The sequence below is a fragment of the Aythya marila genome, assembly GCF_965140915.1.
Source record: "Aythya marila genome assembly, chromosome: 1".
NCBI lineage: Eukaryota > Metazoa > Chordata > Aves > Anseriformes > Anatidae > Aythya > Aythya marila.
The window spans coordinates 165,540,565-165,558,770 of NC_139042.1; the positions used below are offsets into that span (position 1 = coordinate 165,540,565).

The 18,206-nt window shown below is 40.7% G+C and overlaps 1 protein-coding gene across 1 annotated transcript in view; it reads left to right on the forward strand.

Annotated features, from left to right (window-relative positions):
• PAWR (pro-apoptotic WT1 regulator) overlaps positions 1-18,206 on the forward strand; it is an 81,160-nt gene that overhangs the window by 34,983 nt on the left and 27,971 nt on the right. Inside the window, exon 3 of the mRNA XM_082755842.1 lies at positions 4,157-4,285. Within this exon, the coding sequence (XP_082611968.1) occupies positions 4,157-4,285 (129 nt within the window). The remainder of the gene's footprint in view (positions 1-4,156; positions 4,286-18,206) is intronic.

The window sequence follows — 18,206 nt, forward strand, 5'->3', positions numbered from 1 at the left end:
TGACTATACATAGACATCTGCTCACACGTCTTGCTGGACTCTTTAAATATGTTACTGTCTCAAGTGCTCATCATTTTCAAAAAGCTGATGTAGCACAGCCTTCCCTGGAGCTGTGTGAAAGAAAGAGCTTGAACCTGCTGGCATCTGGTTGAGGCAAAATACGTGGGCTAATTAAAACTGCTGAAATCAACCTGACTGATTTTTCATGAAACGAACTGGGATGCTCCCAGATATGTGCTCCGCCAGCAGAACTGCAAGGCGAAAAAGCAAGTTGGTGCAGGAAGGGGGATGGGGACGGGGACATTTTGCATCAGCACAGTTGCGGCCAGAGTCACTTGTGTGCGTTTCGAAACCGCTCCTTTTGCATTTAGAAATGCTGCTTGGTCTTTTGGAGAAGACGGCCCCTCCCCGGTTTTTGTTTGTAGGATGCCCAAGTGTTTATCGGAAGCGACCCCAGTGAATCACGCGGGAGGTCTGTGCAGCGCCTGCTTGAGCAGCAGGCCGGCGGTGTGCTGGAATGTAGGGCTATCTTTGGGGCCGCTTCCTTCATCCTTCTGATTCTTTCGAAAGCATCTCATTCTGCTTGTATTTTCCATACTAGAGGTTTACAGAAAAATGTTTATTGCTACAGCTTCAAACATTTACTGAAATGCTAGAAAACCTAAAGAATTTCTGTGGATTCCTTATATTAAGATCAGATGTGGGAATGTCACATTGAATGTCTGCTTTACAAAACTCAGATGATTTTAATGGAAAATAAGCATCTGAAATGGTATGTGCCTAGCAGCAAAATAAAAAAGCAGGGGGAAGGGAATGGACAGGGGAACGATATAATGGGTCGGGATTACACCTCAGTGGTTCCCAGTCTGATCCTGGGCTGCCGCTGACAGAAAGCGATTGCCTTTCAGGGGCGTGGAGCTGGTTTCTGAAGCGAAGTGCAGCATTACAGGGGAGCAGGTGATGCAAGCAAAGCACTAATCTGCCTGGCTGAAACGGCCTTTGGGTTCAGGCAGTTTCAGCTGTAGGGCAGTTTGAACAAAAAAGTTCAAGAGTGTTATTAATTTTTCAGTAAAAATTAAAATCTGTCAGGTTTACTTTCGTTGATTTTTATTAATCTAAAGGCTAGCCTAGAACATAAATAGCACTAAGATTACTGAGGTAACTGAAATTTCTGGATAATTGCATGAGCAGGCTATTGAATGTATTCTTTTGGATACAGAAAGCTAATTTTGTCATGAGTTTTAAAGTCCCTTCCAACCCAAACCATTTGGTGAGGCTTAAGCAATGGATTTCCTCACTAAGGCTAATGGTTAGTGATTAAAAAATCTTAGTAACTAATAAAAAGTATTCAAATGTTAAAATTCCATAATTGTCGGGGTGTAAACTGGTGCTCAGCAAGCATTTCATATGAGGGCACTGTTTAAGTTGGCTGTGGCTTCGGGCTTGAAAGAGGAATGTGACTTTTGGGTTTGGGAAGCTGCTGGTGGCACCCAGCAGCCTGTAGGGGAGGCCCTGCCAGCCCCAGCCTGGAGTTGCAGTGCCCGCAGCTCCTGAAGGATGTCCCAGCCTGGCCTCGTCTGCCTTCCTTGTAACCCCAATGTCAACCCACTGCTGCTGTGGGTCCCACCACTCATAAACATGCTTGCCCCGGCTGGTCCTTGGCCCGCTCCCTCCCTGTTCACTTCCCCAGAGCTGGCCGTCAGTGCAGAGGCTGTGTTCTCCAAGTGAAGTTTACAGCAACTGCTTGGCTAACTGTTCTGTGCTTGGGAAGGGAGCCTTTAATTGTGGGAGCATGAGCTTTTTGGGGTTCGTAATACCTTGCAGTGACATCGATTTTCAGTCTGCTCTGATCCTCGCCCTTCCTGAGAACGAAGGTGGGTGGGAGTACGTGCCTCTAGCAGGCCCCAACTGCAAAATTTGGTGGCTGGAAATTTCCTGACAAATGATGACATTTTGTCTGTGCCCAAAACTACCAAGAGGGTAGCTAGTGGCAGGTGATCTTATATGAAAAGAGAGGAAAACATTTTTCCTTGCAGAAGTAATTGTATTCAGGGACAATAGTTCTGTGAAATGTGTACGGTCTCTAGAAAAACTTAGAAGTACACATCTGGAGGAGAGAACTTGTGAGGAAAGGAGCACTTGTCTGCTTGGTTGTTGCAAAAGCAATTTTATTGTTCCTACAGCATTATAAGCTGAGCTTCACACGTCCCTTTAAAGAATGTTGACCCTTGAAAATGCAAAGCTTTTTTTGAGGTCTGTTCTGATAACTGAAAAGTTTTGATAACTGTTCTCTTCTTTGTCCTCTTGGTTTTCTCCTCAGTTTATTAAAGGCTGCTCTTCCAAATTCTAGTCAGATGGTCTCTTGCCTTTGTGTTTATCTGGGTTCTTAATTCTCTACCTGAACAACCTGGAGGCTAGCAGAACAAAGTTTTCTTTTCTGGTTTTCTAATAGCATGTCATTCTTCACCTGCATGACGTTAATCTGAATTTATGTGAGATCCTCCTTGAGCCTCTGAGGTCTTTCTGAGCAGGGCTGGCTTCACATGAGCTGAAGATGATTTCGTTTCTTGTTGCAGTGAAGGCGTAGATTTATTTCTTATTTTGTCACTTCAGAATGGACTATTAGGATAGTGAGATAAAATAGGATACAGACTTAAGTTTATATTACCCAAATTTGTGACTGTTACAGTTTATAAAAGGTAGAGGATGTTGATTTAAAGATCAGCTCCTAGAATGTGCTGTGACAGTGTTTTTTAAACTCTCCATTAGTAATGGACCCGAGAGAACCAAGTGAAATATTTTTGATTTATAATTACTTAATTTGAAAAGATCACTTCTTGAAAACATTTTTTGCGTGTATCATGATTTAGATGTGATCGTTTTTCAAGTATGTCTTTCCTTTGTGATAAAAGTAGGCAGGTCTACGTTAACATGTTGATTAAAAGTATACTGGTGAAATTGCGTTAGGATTCTGGCATGGGTGGGACTGTAAAGAATTTGAATGGCCTTTATTTGGGTTCACTTATGTTCAGTTTTGGAAGCATATGCCCTTTTAGTTTGTCAGTTTTCCAGCACTTGTCACTGTGGAGTTTGCTTTGCAGCAGCCAAAATTATTACTTTTTTTTTTTTTAATGCTGTGATTTTCAATTAGCAAATAAGTGTTTTTTCTTTTCAAAAATACTGCATTCCACCATTCTCATTGTATGCTTTTTTTCCTACTTTTATGTCCTCTGGAAAAGATGATGTCAAAGATTGTCAGTATCTAAGCCTTGGAATGGTGATTTTTTTGTGTGCATTAGAAACTGGCGTTCAAGTCATTTGACACGTGCCTCCGTACTCTTGTAGCCCAGCTCTCTGCTTCTCAAGTTGTTACCCACTCATCTAGAAGCTTTTTTGAATGCCTTAGAATAGTTCATTCTCTGTGTTGTTGTAGTGCAACGTGCTAGCTTGTGATGTTATTTTTTGGGGGCTTCATATCTACTTCAAGATAGTCTTCCAAATAACTAGACTGTAGTTTTTCTTTCTGTAAGGTTGTTTACGTTAAGCTAGTATAGACCAATCTAGACACAGCTGACTTAATCCAAAGGTGGTTGAGCTCTAAATGTCTCTGCTGTGTATTTCAGAAGTCAGAAGTGTCTCTGAATTCTATTTTGTACTTTTTGGGTCTCACCTATCAGCAGTTAGTACTTTAGAAATGTGATCTTTTGAACCAAGTGTTTCAGTAAATCTAGTATGAAACATTAGTGGCGTTCTGTACCTCTTTCAAATCAGTCATGTAGAGGTAAAATTATTGCTCATGACAAATGGGATTGTAAAATCATAGAATCAGTCAAATGGAAGGGACCTCAGGCACAGTCCAAGCTCCTGCTCAAAAAGCAGGATTAGCACTGAACTCGGACAATGTTCCCTAGGGCTTTGTCAAGCTGGATCTTAGTTGGATTATTTCTTTTTCGTGATTAAGTAAAAGCAGCTAGTTGTCAAACTTTATTCTTGTACTGGAGATATTAACATCCATTTAAAATAAATTAAACTTTTCTGAAATGTAAAATTAATCTTTGAAAATATTAAGTCACTGATGCATGAATTTTATGAAATGTGGGAAATACATGAAGCAACATAAAAAGACAATTGTGTAACTGTATATTTTTGTTTTTAGAGCCTTGATGAATATGAAGATGATGAAGCAGGACAGAAGGAGAGAAAGAAGGAAGATGCTATTACTCAGCAGAACACGATACAAAATGAGAGTTCCAGTGCAGATACCACTGGCTCATACTTACTACAGGTGAGATCTTAACACTTTCTCCTTTTGGTATTTTATTCAGTTCTTAAACTGATGTTGCCTTCTTTTTTTGTACTCCTACTTAACAGTAGATTATGTAATATATGAAAACAAACATGAAATTCAGAAGCTGTAACATATCTAGAAATAGAGCATATAAGGTTCCTTTCCCCAAACTCAGCACTGCTGAGACTCAGCTCTAACAACAGGATTGTTAAGATAAAGGTATAAATGTCCACCAAACACTCATTTGGTATGAGATAGAAAAATGTGAAGATAAGAGAAAAATACTTGTGGGTTTAGAATATTCAGTTAATTGGAGGTAAGCTTTTCAGATCAAGACCCTTAAAATATGAAACAGTAAACTATTGGCTGTCTGCATATGTGATTATTGATGCTTTCCGTGCATCCAGTATGGATTTGGTAGGGAGGAGCAGAGGTAAAATTACCTTCTTCCATGCAGTATTCTGCTTCTTTTTGTTGTCCTTCATTGTCAGTATCACTTGTCTCATCCATTGTGCATCTTCCTTTGCACAGTCCTGACTTGTCCACTCTGTCACAGCCCAAAAGTCTACTGATGGTGGGGGGTGGGGAAATCGAATCGTTACAATTTATAGTCAATTAACAAACTTCTAATTACTGATTCTGGTACTGAAGCAAACACACACAGAAAACACCTTGCCTCTACAAAATCACTTCCCCCCCCCTTTTTTATTCTCCAGTCCCTTTGCAGTAGGTGATACTTTGTCCCTTCAGAGGCACAGGTGATTGGGATCAGTTGCCATCTATTTCCATGTGATTTCTCCAAGGTGTCCTAGTGAAAGACATGGGGAACACAACTGCTTCTTTTTTCATGTGACTGAATGCTGCAGAGAAAGCACAGCCTATAATACCTTGCACAGCCCCTCTCAGCTGCCTCTTCTCCAAGCTAAGGAATTCTGTTTTATTTAGCTCTTCCATGTACAGAAGACATTCAATAACATTCTGTACTTTTTTCTGCTTTGACTCCGCTTTATTTGGGATCAGGGAACAGAAATGAAGAGCATGTTCAAGATTAAGATTCAGATAAACCACTCTACAACCATGTGCTCTAATTTTTTTTCTGCTTCTTTCCTGATAATTCCTGCTAGTCTTCCTTCTTAGTGTTGCTGAGCACTGAGTTTACTTTGTTTGTTTGTGTGTCTATTACACAAGTTCAACATTTTGGGTTTATCCCTGAGTCATCGTAGCCAGCTCATATTCATGCACATGTGAGTTGAGATGCATTATTATCTTTTTGCCTCACTTGGTGCTTATGTACACAGTATTTCACCTACTGTTTTGCCTCCCAGCCACTCCTAATAGAGAAGTCCTACATATTTCAACAGTTGACTCTGTTCTGAATAACATCTGTGGACATGACCTCCCCAAATGTATTGAAAAGCACAGGTCCCAGAATGAGTTCCCATGGAACTCTTTCAGGTACTCCATTCACTGCAATAGCTGGCTGTCAGATCCTACCATCGTTTCATGGATTTTCACTGCTAATTTATTCATGGAAAGACATCAGCTCTTATTCCAGTGTAGTTTAATTTTGAAAAAAAAAAAAAAAAAAGAGGGGGATGGGGGAAATACCAAAATTCAGTAGACTGTCAACCAAATTTCTCTTCTGGACATCTTTTGAATGAGTTACACTTAAGAAATTGTGTACAGCTTTCTATTTTACAGGTGCCCTGGTGACTCTTCCAGACTATATCATACTTATTTATTTACTTCCTAATTCCATTAGACTCATTAGCACCACTTTATTAAGAATAAATATCAAGCTTGGTCGTCTGTAGCTCTTTGGTCTACTCTAGAAACTTCTTAAAGATGGTGACTGCGTTAACCACTGCTACAAGGGCAGTTTTAAGTGAGAGATTAAGTGACAAGAAAATCAGGAGGAAGTCCAAATGGATTTACCAAGGGGAAGTAATGCATGACCAACCCGATGGGGTTCTATAATGGAATGCTCAACCTGATGGATGATGGCAAAGCAGGGGATATAGTGTCTTCCTAGACTTCTGTAAGGCTTTTGACACTGTTCCCCCTGAGATCCTCCTAAAGAAGTTGCTGAAGTAGGGTCTGGATGAGCAGACAGTGAGGTGGATCAAAAAAATGACTGAACAACCAGACCGAGAAGTGGCTGTGGTGCAATCTGTACATGGAAATCACAGGGGTCAGTACCGGGTCTAGTCCTCTTTAACATCTTCATTAATAATCTGGATAACAACTGAGGGTAGAGTTCACCCCCAGTAAATTTGGAGATGACACAAAACTGGGGGGAGTGGCTGACTCACCAGAGGGCTGTGCTGCCATCCAGAGGGACTTTGACAGGCTGGAGAGGTGGCCTGACAAGAGTCTCATGAAGTTCAACAAGGAGAAGTGCAGAGTCCTGCACTTGGGGAGGAACAGCTTCAGGCACCAGTACATGCTAGGGGCCACCCACTTGCAAAGGAGCTTTACAGAAAAGGACCTAGGAGTCCTGGTAGACACCAAGTTGAACAAGAGCCAGCAGTGTGCCCTTGCTGAAAGGATTCATGTGGTGGCCTGGGCTGCATTAGGCTAAGTATTGCCAGCAGGTTGAGGGAGCTGATTCTTGTTGTCTGTTTGGTACTGGTGAGGCCACACCTGGAGTGCTCTGCCCGGTTCTGGACTCCCAAGTACAAGAGAGACTTGGACACAATGGAGAGAATCCTACACAGGGCCGCCAAGATGGTGAAGGGACTGGAGCAGCTCAATTATGAGGAAAGGCTGAGAGAGCTGGGCCTCTTCAGCATGGAGAAAAGAAGGCCTGGAAATGTCTCATCAATGTCTGTATGCACCCTGAAGGGAGGGTGCAGAGAGGGCAGAGCCAGGCTCTTCTCAGTGGTGGCCAGTGCCATGCCAAGAGGCAATGGGCACAAACTAGAACACAGGATGAACTCTTCCTAAACACGAGGCAGCACGTCTTTTCTGTGTGGGTGATGGAGCAGCGGCAGAAGCTGCCCTGAGAGGCCTTGGAGTCTCCTCCTTGGAGATCTTCCAAAGCTGCCTGAATGTGGCCCTGGTCAGCCTGCTCTGGGTGGCCCTGCTTGGGCAGGGCTTGGGCCTGGTGGGCTCCAGAGGTCCTTTTCAGGATTCCTCATTCTGAAATGTTTTTATACAGTTTAGAAGTTGCTTGTCAAGCTTTTTTTTTTTTTTTTTTTGTGCTCTGCTTTCACTCTTTCAAGAAGCGTTCCAGAAGTTGTCACTTCGTTTCCCTGGTGTTATTGTTATATAATATTTTGACTGTATTCTCATTTTCCTTTTATTTTTTTCTTCCATATATTCTATTCCTTTTGACCAGCAGTCTCAGTTTCTCTTTAGCAGACTGCCTGCATTAATTTTACCCTGCACAGTTCCAAGTTTGTCACCTCCAAATTCAAACAGGCACTACTTCTTCTTTGCTGACAGAGCACAGCAGGGGTGTCTTGTCACTGACAATACAGTGTCCCAGTCCTCGGATCTGGCAAAAACCCAGGCTGCTTCATGCACAGAACAGATGGAACCTTAGCAAGTTGAAGCTGCTAAGACTTAATCAGTTTATTACTGACTGTCAACTCGCTTTTAATAGAATACTTTTATAAGTGGCCCAAACTTGAACAGAATTTGACAGTGTTATTTCAGCTTTGATGAATTAGTTTCATTTTGATGGTACACTGTGTAACAGTGGAGCCTCGTTCTGTTCTTAAAATTGAGGTTATGTTGTAAATCTAAGAACTCAGTCAACTCTAGTTGGCTTTAACCAACATTTATTATAATTCTACCTATAAAGCAAAGTAACTGCATTTCTTCAGTTACAGAATTTTCCACTGTTTTGTCCATTCTATGAACATTTTATGAAGCTTGTAAATAATTACTGTGACATTTATATGGGAATCACAGATAGTAATGACTCTGTGTCTGATAGACAAATAAATTGCTGAATTATATTCTCTTGTTTCCAGTCCTTAACCTGATCTTTCAATTTATTTTAGTTTTATTTTAGCATTGTGGTCAAAATGCAGTTTTTGAAAACAGCTTTGAGGGCTTAGCTCTGGCTGAATTTCACAGAATCACAGAATTGTCTAGGTTGGAAGAGACCTCAAGATCATCGAGTCCAACCTCTGACCTAACGCTAACAAGTCCTCCACTAAACCATATCACTAAGTTCAACATCTAAATGTCTTTTAAAGACGTCCAGGGATGGTGACTCCACCATTTCCCTGGGCATCCCATTCCAATGCCTCACAAACCTCTCAGTAAAGAAGTTCTTTCTAAGAAGAATTTGAAGTCCTTGACCCAAAGCACAGAGATGTGAGACTTATTTAAGAACAGATAGGAGAGTATTTTTCCTGAAACAGAACTTATTTTAGCTGAAATCAACTTACCTTTTTTTTATTATTGGAAATGTGGATGTGGCAACTGGCAACTTTATCTAAACATTGAAAATACAGTGCAATCAGAACTCTCATTTAACTTCAGCAAAATATAGTGTGGAAACCTTCACCTCACCAGCTGAATCAAAACTGTATCAACTCCCAAACAGAGAACAAGTGTGCTGACTATCTTGCTTAATTTTTCTACTGTATTTAATTGTGCAGCTCTCAGCTTGTGGGTCAAAATATTTGTTGCCAAATACTGACTGAAGTGTATGGGGATGCAGGCTGAGAGTGGTAATGTTAAGGACAAGCAGTAACTACAGCTAGGAATTGACAGAGTCTGGCAATTATACAGGTCCATCTCTTGCTTAGCAGAGAGGGTAAAATTAAAAATAGTGCAAAAATATTTGATAGCAATGTCTTTCTTGCAGTTGGACAGAAGTGTTGTTATATTTAGGGTAATGTCTCAGTTGAGGAAGGGGATGATATCTACTCAAAATAAAGATAACTTGCATCAAAAAACCCTACAAGAGTTGGCTGAAAAAGATGATCAGTCCAATGAAGATATTTTTAAAAGCCACTTAGAACACTTGATGAGTTCCAGAAGGTGGAAAGATGCAACTACTGTGTTAACAGTCAAAACACACATATATATATATATATATATATATAAACCTTGTGGGTGTATATATAAAAGTATATATATACATGCGTATCTATATGCAAGGCCTTATCTTTTTGTATCAAAGAATTCAGGTTGTGCTGATACCATGGACAACTGCCTCCTGGAATTCAGTGGCTCAGGGAATATTTTAGGAAACTAGATGCACAAATATGTGCCCTTCTTGGTGTAATCCTGTTCAGGAAGTGCTAATACTGCTTTTGTGTCATGTTAGAACTGATACCTGAGTGTGACACCACATTGCGTCTGTATTACTTTGTACTGTTCGTGGAAAACCAGAGAGCCAATTGGGAAAAAACTGAGAAGGTTAACCCAAAGCCTATATGTGTATATATATATATATATATATATATATATAAAATAAATTTATTAAGAAAGGAGAGTGAGAGTTGGCATTACAGTGGTTGTAGTAAACTACAGAGGGATGATGTACTGATATATAGTAGACTTTTCTCTAGGGAGAAAAATGGGGTAAAAAAGCATTCCTAAGGCAAATCAAGCTCATCGTAAAAGTAAAGCTTGCTTTTTTCACATTGTGGGTAGTCTTATCAGTATGAGAAACTAGGTGTATAAATGCATAGATTCTCCATCCCTTAAAACCTTCCAATAACTTGTGGCTGTTTCTTTTTTTATTCTTTTTTTTTTTTTTTTTTTTTTTCTGGAAACGATGCCATAATCATACAGACTGTCATTTTCAGTACACTATAGTAGTTTGAAATCCTGTATTTCGTGTTAGCTTCCTTTCTGCTCACGTTTTAGTTCAGATGTTGTAGTATCTGTGAGTGCTGGTTGTTATGCTAGGCATTGTGCGAACACACACAAAAATGTCATCTTCTCTGAACAGTTTGACATTTAAGTATAAGATGTGGGAATAGTTGAGTAAATATGTATTGGCAAGAGCACCAAGAAACAATAAGGTATGTGAGATCTGCAGAGTTATTTTTGACTTTGGCATTGGGGTAGGGTTTATTGTGTTCTAGATGTGTGTTTTTCTCTCCGGTGATGACAAAAGGAGTCTGACTAGATCAGATGTAGACATCTAAAATCAGATGGGCTGAATCCTTTCCTCTCCCTAGCAGACTTGGGCCAAGCGTGTCAGAATATTTTGGTTCTAAAGGAGTTGGAAGCAGGTATCACATTAGCGATAGCGTGAGATACCAATTTTCGTGTATTCAAGCATGAAAAAGGGATACTCCAAGTCAGTTAGCTAACGAGGTTCAACCTTTGTGAAATAAATACTCTGAATCCTTCAAGTGAAAGGTAATGATCTACAAAAATCAGAATGTTTTAGAACATCCTGCCCTAAAATGGGACTGTTGCTCTTCATTACTGTCACACAGTAGCACAAGTTGTCCAGTTAATTTCTTAATACCTAGTTAAGGAGCCGCAGCTGATAACTGGCACAGGCACCAGTACCTCTGTGTCAGGAGCGACTGACAGGAGTCTCCACAGTCATCTGCTAGACACCTGCTTTTGGATTTGTATTCCTGGCATGCAGCTGGTAGGGGAATTCTGCTTCTCAGAAGTTCTGAAGTCTGGGACTCCAGTGGGAGATGTGACTCATGCTTTTTGTTAAGCGCCACACCTGCTCTTTTGCTGTACCTGATCACATATTGCGCACTGCTGCGGAGCCCAGGAACTTTCTCAAGGCCCTTGGGCTCTACTTAGAGATTACAGTCGTCTTGTTCCAACCATAAGTTTGTTTTTGTGTGTGCTATTGTAATGGGCATTTCTTGGAGTTCCCGTATTGCTCTTACATTGTGTAGCAACAAGAAACTCAAGAAATTTCAGGATGTTCACTCTTAAGAAATGATTTTATGGAAGATTCAACTTCTGTAAGACATATTTGAGACAGTTAAACATCCACAGGAGCACGGTCAACAACACTAAAGAGATTTGCTAGGCAAAAGATTTCATTTAATTTATAGGACTGAACCCTGTGGTTATTGATGCACTGTATCTTGAATCAGATTCCTAAAATAAATTCAATTTCTGTGCAATGTTAGACAGGCTAAAGCTTGACCCTAGTGCTGTGTTCCTTCAGAGCTGTTAATCCAAGACAACACAGGGAGAAGTTGCAAAGTTGCTTTAGTTTTCAACCCATAATGCAGACCCGCATACACTGCAGTATTGCCACATCTTGGGTTGCTGTCACTCCTCTCAGTAGCTCAGACTTTTGTTCTTTGCAAGTGATTAGCTTGTGTTTGGGTTATCATTCTGTTTTGTGTAGAAACTACCTGATACCTCGAGAAGAATCTTTCTGATTGGAGATGAGGATAAGATGAAATTTTTGTTCTCTACAAGAAATTGGTTCTACATAAGAATGCAATTTGTACTTAGTCAGCATTCACCTAATGATAAAACTGCAAAATTATGCCACAGCTGATTGGGTTCATCATAGTCAACTTCAGCAGCAGATAGGTCAGAGGGCTGGTGAAATCCCCTAAACTTGATTTATTAGTGAGACCACACAGTTATGACTGGCCCATTTAGTCATAAGTCATACATGAACATGTAAATTGAAGGAAAAACATGTAAGAAATTGAAAGAAAAACATTTTTTAACTTTTTGTTCCAAGTAGTCTTAACATTTCTCTAAAGCATTGCAGGTGATTCCTAAAAGAAACACAATCCAAGGGGGTTCCCATAGAAGCACTCTGTGGCAGTTGTATTTGCTTAAATACTGTCTTTTGCCTCAGATGTGGCCCAGCATGTTGAAATTCTCAGAAGCAGCTGTGCACGCCAGTGTTACAAAGCTGTAAATGTTTCGTAGAGGCACCTTACAAGCTATGCTGAAAGCAATAAATAAAATCAAGTTAGGGAATGAAAGTCTCTGGTGGCTTCTAAGCTGTGTGAAAAGCCACGAGGAATGCAGCGAACTGAAGTATTACGTGCATCTCCATTAGGAAACAGCTGAAAACCTGCTTGGCACAAGCATCCCTAGAGTTTTCTGCTTGAATCCTATGCCAAGGATATGCTGCCAAATAAGCCTCTTAACTTACATTATTGCAGTTTATACCTGTCTATTTTGCGTTTACTGGCTTTTTATTTTGCACAACAGTGTAATGACATACAGCATCGCTTTGCAATAGCTATTATCTGATGTAGTAATGATGTTCATATCTATTCGTACCTGACCACAGCTTTTCAGTGCTTTCTATCTAGGTTTCACATAGTTCTTGCAAAGGAGAACTGGGTGCCTGCATTTAAGAGTAATAATTACCTTTTATATGTATATTTTTATGGTGTTACTTTCTGTTCACTGAGGCTGTTCAGTTATGCTACAGGGAGTGCCCCAATTTATTAAGACATGCTTTTATTTTTTATGCTATATTTGTTCAGATGTTAGGCCAAGTGTTATTTTACATAATAACATGATCATAATACTGGTATACTTAAAAAAAAAATAAATTAAATAATATGTGTTTAAAATACAAAAATATGTAAATTAGGAGAGGCTGTATTTGAGTGTATGAAGTTGCGTGTAATTCTGCAAAAACAGATTGTAGGACTGATACTTGACAGTTAAATTACCAGATAATGTTGGGTTTTCTCTTTGCAGATTAACGACATAATCTGTCTGACAGGGATGGTGAAAAAACAATTAGTATTCACAGAGCACTTAGACAATAACAGTGAATGCAATAGAAAGACTCATGAGGAAATTTTATTGTATGTCCAAAGTATTCCCATAGGATGGATTAAAAAGTACTGAAATCCAGTGTTTAAACATTGAAGCATAACTTGTTTATTTAATGTACTTACATCTAAAGTAGGTTTTCCATGTGCAGTGATTTTAAAGTGACACTGGACACAGGGGATTTGCTGCTCTGCATGGTTCTGGACACGAACCAGGTACTTTCCATGTTTAACTGAGTTTCTTGACATGACTTGGGACACCCAAATTATTCCTTTGATCTCTCTAAGGAATATGAACCCAGGAATTCCATCTTTCCACGATCCTGTATGATTGATCCATCACGCAAGCAGTCTACAGTAATACAGGCACGTACCAGAGCAGTTTAAGTACACCAACTGCAGTAAATACAGCATGGTGGCTCCTGCTTGAAAATGCAACAAATGCAAACCCTGGGCAGTACTCACATAGTACAGTGCTTTGTGTGGTGTGTCAGAGGTCTTGTGCAAAAATGTATCATCGGATGACACCATGAGAGTCAGCATCAAGCATGTAGCTATAAGGATTTGAATAAAAGATGCCTAAATTATTGACATTCTGGTGCTTTCTGAACTGGTTGACTTTGCACTCTTAATAATTGTTTTGTAATGCGTTTTGTCTGTAGTGTTGGAGACTGTGGAATGGGACAAAAAAACTAACATAGTAACTTCATTAAGCCACCTCTCCGGGTTTAGGAGTGATAATGTTGCATGGTGGTCTTGTCTGGTATAATTAACTAATTTAATTAAATTGTGTGCATGTTGTTATTGTCGCTTTTGTAGAAAGGCAGTTTCAAAACAGTGGAATTCCATGTTGAATGGGCTGCATAATCCTCATGGCTGCGGCAGCACAGGTTTATTTGCCAAAATCTTCCTTCTGTCCTCTCATGTGAGCAGCCTGTGTGTGTGTGGTGCTGAGCCATGTGCGTTTGGTAAATTTTGTATTCCCCAAAGGATCTGCACAAGCTCAGCAAGTCTTGTTCAACTCTATCACACGTGTGCTACCAGACACTGCTGCTGGTGAGGAATGCTTTACACAGCCACATCAGGAGCATTTAATTTAGTGAAGGGGTCATTCCAACTTCAAATCTCATTTCAGGAACGCATTTCACTCCTGGTAAATTAAGTCAAACGTACCCATGAAGTCTTTTCTAGTTGAGTATTAGTTCCTGTGTGCACACCCACAGCGGTTCGTCGCAGGACCTGCATGAACACCGAAGCTGAACCAAGCCTGAGCGGGGGCTCCTGGCTGCTGCTTCAGGTTCTCAATGGTGCCTGGCAGTGGCAGGGGTTTCAGGAACTTCCTAAATCCTTGTGCAGAGTGTGTACGTTATGATTTCTTTCTTGTAGCTTCTGTTAGGTTGTGCTGTGATCTCTCCATTAAGATTTTTTTGCTTTGTTTGCTTTTCCTTTCCTATTTTCTAATCTCCAGATGTTGCTGCCATATACTCAGCCTGTTCTGAGCAGGTTTTTGTTCTGTGGTTGCTCTGTTTGTTTCTTTCACTGTTGACTTCATGAAGTTATACTCCAAAATTGTATAAGCTTGCACATTAGCCTTTATACGGCCAGAAGGAATAGGAAGCAGTTTCTCAATTTCTCAGCTAATGTTTTTGAGCAGTCAGCAGGGGCCTGATGTCAAGGAATTCATTTTCCCACATGCGTGCTTTTTTGGACTGGCACCACTTTTAACTCAGATAATTGAACGCTGTTTTGGAAAGCTTCATTTATTCCCAGAGGAGTCAATGTAGAAATTCTGCTCAGCTGTCAGAGATGATGATGTCTAAGTGGGTATCTCATCCCAGTCTTAAGAGTCCTTGAATAAAAAAAGGTGACCCCATGTAGCTGAAGTCCCTGTGAGAAGAAGAGCCCTCTGGTAGATACAAGTTTGTTGGACTTCTGCCATATCTGCTTATGCAAATAAATGACCAGTGTGACTGATGGCAAAAGCTTCTGTAAGATAAAGTAATACATCACTGCTTGGGGTGTGGGCACAGGGGGGAGGACACTTCTGTAAGACCCTATGTGGACCAAAGGGATCCTGCTGAATGCCCTTGTGCACAGGGGAGGGGAAAAAAGTTACTTAGTTTTGCAGAAGGATGAGCAAAAATGTACACAGCTCTACAGAAATAAGCATAGCAATACTAGTCAAACATTTTTGTGAGGTGGATCACAACTGCAGGTATTCATAGTAAGTTACAGAGGATGGCAGTGGTAGTTGCTCATCTGGGCTTGTGCATTCAGATTCTACCTAGTCCAGTTCCCCGGAGGGCTGAGGATGGGGTAGAGGTCCCCTTCTCACAGTGACCGTCGTCCAGGGTAAATAACGTGATAGCCTGGGAGGGAGGAGGACTCCAGGATCCAGAGTTGTTTGGTGGAGCCAGTCTGGCTGCGTTTATGCTGCTAGAAAGCACAAGGCCTGGGCGTCAGCTCAGCTCCTGCACTGCTGATAGTGGCTTAATGATTAGCAAGACTTTCTGGCATGGTTCTGGTTTTTGCAACCTAATGCTGTCCTGTGTTGTACCCAGGGACTGTTTGAGGACTAATGCACCAGGAACCAGCCCTTGCAGCCAGTATGAACATTGCAGCATGGGGTTTGGTTGCCTGTGTAGTGCTACTAGAACCTTACTCGCCTCTGCATTCCCAAAAAAAGCTGTGTGCCCTTCATCCACACATTGGGGGTGTGCAACACAGACCTTGGTTTCATGCTGTGAAAACACTCCTGTGGGCTGCCACTCAGCCCTTGCATTATTTTCAGCTGCTTTTAACTGCAGGGTTTAAAAACTGCCACCACCAATAAACAGCACAGATGGGTATGGCTCCACTGGAGAAGCTGGGTTTGTGACAAGTTATGTTTCTAGTACATGGTGTGCAAGCCACTGCATAGACAAGTCAACCCATAACTCAACACCCACAGATAGGTGGAAGAAGTTATAATGCTTGTTAAGTGTGAGATGAATCCCATCAAAGAGAACTTCGGGAACTTGTATTTTGTCTTTTTGTGCCTCTGGACAGAGACTAATACATGGTAAAGTGGAGATGCACCTAGTTCCATGCAGGATTTTATAGCTGCTGTAAACCACCCCAGCAAATTATGCTTCTGTTTTCACTGTTGTCATCTCTAGTGTGGGTTTCATTGCACAATTCAGCTCTTCTGTGACTTGAGGTCCTGACACTACTTTCTTAATTTCTCTGAGCTGTAAAGGTTTATGCCTATTTGAATTCTCTCTTTTAAAAAATGTTCTCATTTCAGTGATGAGTAATGTGTGTGATACCTGTGCCTTTTCCTTATGTGCTGGAGGTCTTCAGGTATTTGGCAGCAGTATTGCTCCTCTCTCTCTCTGTCTCTCTTTTTTTTTTTTTTAAATGAATGGCCGATGTGCTGCATTTGGGAGCTTTGTTCTAGTATTTCCAAGCTCCCATTTTGTTTTGAAACCCGCATCTTCAGTTTACTGCTGTGCAGTGCTGATCCATGAAGGTTGTACACTGCTTGTAATCACTATCTTTCTGATAACATTTCCAGCCCTGCTCCATCAATGAGTCACTTCAGGTGCTGTCGGCCTGCTTTAAGCATTTCTCCTTGTCATGTTCTCTGTTGGAGTGCCTAACTGCATGTCATGTGCTCTTCTGTCTCTTTGAGGTTGAACATTGCTTGGGTAGAGAAATGAAGAAAAACGATTAAAGAAAAAACTCTGCTCATGCATTCAAGTGTTTATGGCTTCCTTATTTGTTAAGCTGTTTTCTGCTTGATTGTACTTGACATCCCCAGGAGTTGCTTGATTACCTGCAGGTGTCTTTAATTTTTTCCCCTCACTTATTGCCCTCAATACATTGCTTCTTGGGTAGGAGTTGAGGGTCCTTACTGCCTTGTTAGACATCTGATTGGATTCACTAGACTTTCTTCCAGAGTTTCTCAGAGGCTTCCTGGCTGTGTGTAAGCAGGGAGATGACTCATAATTCTTCCAGCTTCAGGATGGTAATCCCTATCACTTGCACCCAGGTGTTGTAGCATGTCTGTGTTACTTTTTGTTTGAAGTCCCTGTTAATTATATATTAATTAAAGGCTGTAGTTAAGGCTGTAAAAAGTAATTTTAAAGCTCGCTTGTATCCAGAACTATGGAAAATTAACTTTTCCCTTACTGAAATCTGTTTTTTACAATCTGTTTTTTCCCTTTGCTCCTTTGGGGGTTACTTGACTGTACAGGCTGATCATTTGCCGTAAATAAAATTTCACTGTATTTCTTTCATTTTCTCTTCCCCCAGTGTCTCCTTTGTCTTAGCAAATCTGTAATTAACAATTCTGTTTATTCTGCTTTACAAATTATGTGTAATAATTTTGAAACTTCCCGGACATAGTGAAGACATCACATAGTGTTACTTAAATCACATAACTGCCAATCAACACAAAAGCAATATGCTGAAACTGCACAGAAAAAGGTGCCACATAAAAACACTTACATGTAAGTGTATGCAATATAAACACAACGTGCCTTCCAACTGTAACCTCTCTGTGAGTCTGTGAAATTAACATCTGGTTTAAAGCTGATGAAGAGATACGGGTGAACTGTAAGAACTAATAAACTTTAAAATCCTCCATTTGTTTGTATAAAAATGCAACTATGTTTGTAAATCTTATCTACCGAGAAGTAGCCCAGAAAGTTAGGCATGAAATTTAGTTCATGTTTTCCAGGCACAGAACCACCATGACCCATGTGTTACAGTGAGTTTAATAGAAGACGTTTGTACCTTCACAACTGTGGAGCTATGTAAGATTAAAAATAATAATAAAAAAAAATAAAATTCTAGTAGTGCGATGTGATAGTCTGACCTCCATGTTGTGCCACAGTTGAATAATTGGTATACCAATATACTGGATTTTTTTTTTTTCCTTCACAGTTGGACAGCTGACTGTTAGTTGGATTAGCCACGTTTGACCCAGCAAAGTGATTTGGGACAGGCAATGCGTGTGCTCCAAACTGCTCTGGGGAGCATGGTGCACAAGCATTTTGGTAGCTGGGACAGAGTAAGTGTGCATGCAGCAGCTGTGAGCGTTGCTGCCCACGCTGCAGTCTGGCTGGCTCTTCACCAAGGCGCTTGAATATCCTTGAACCGCGCTTCCCAAGCCGGGTGTGCGGGAATGTTTGAGTCACCTGGCGGGAGCCAGAGCCCGA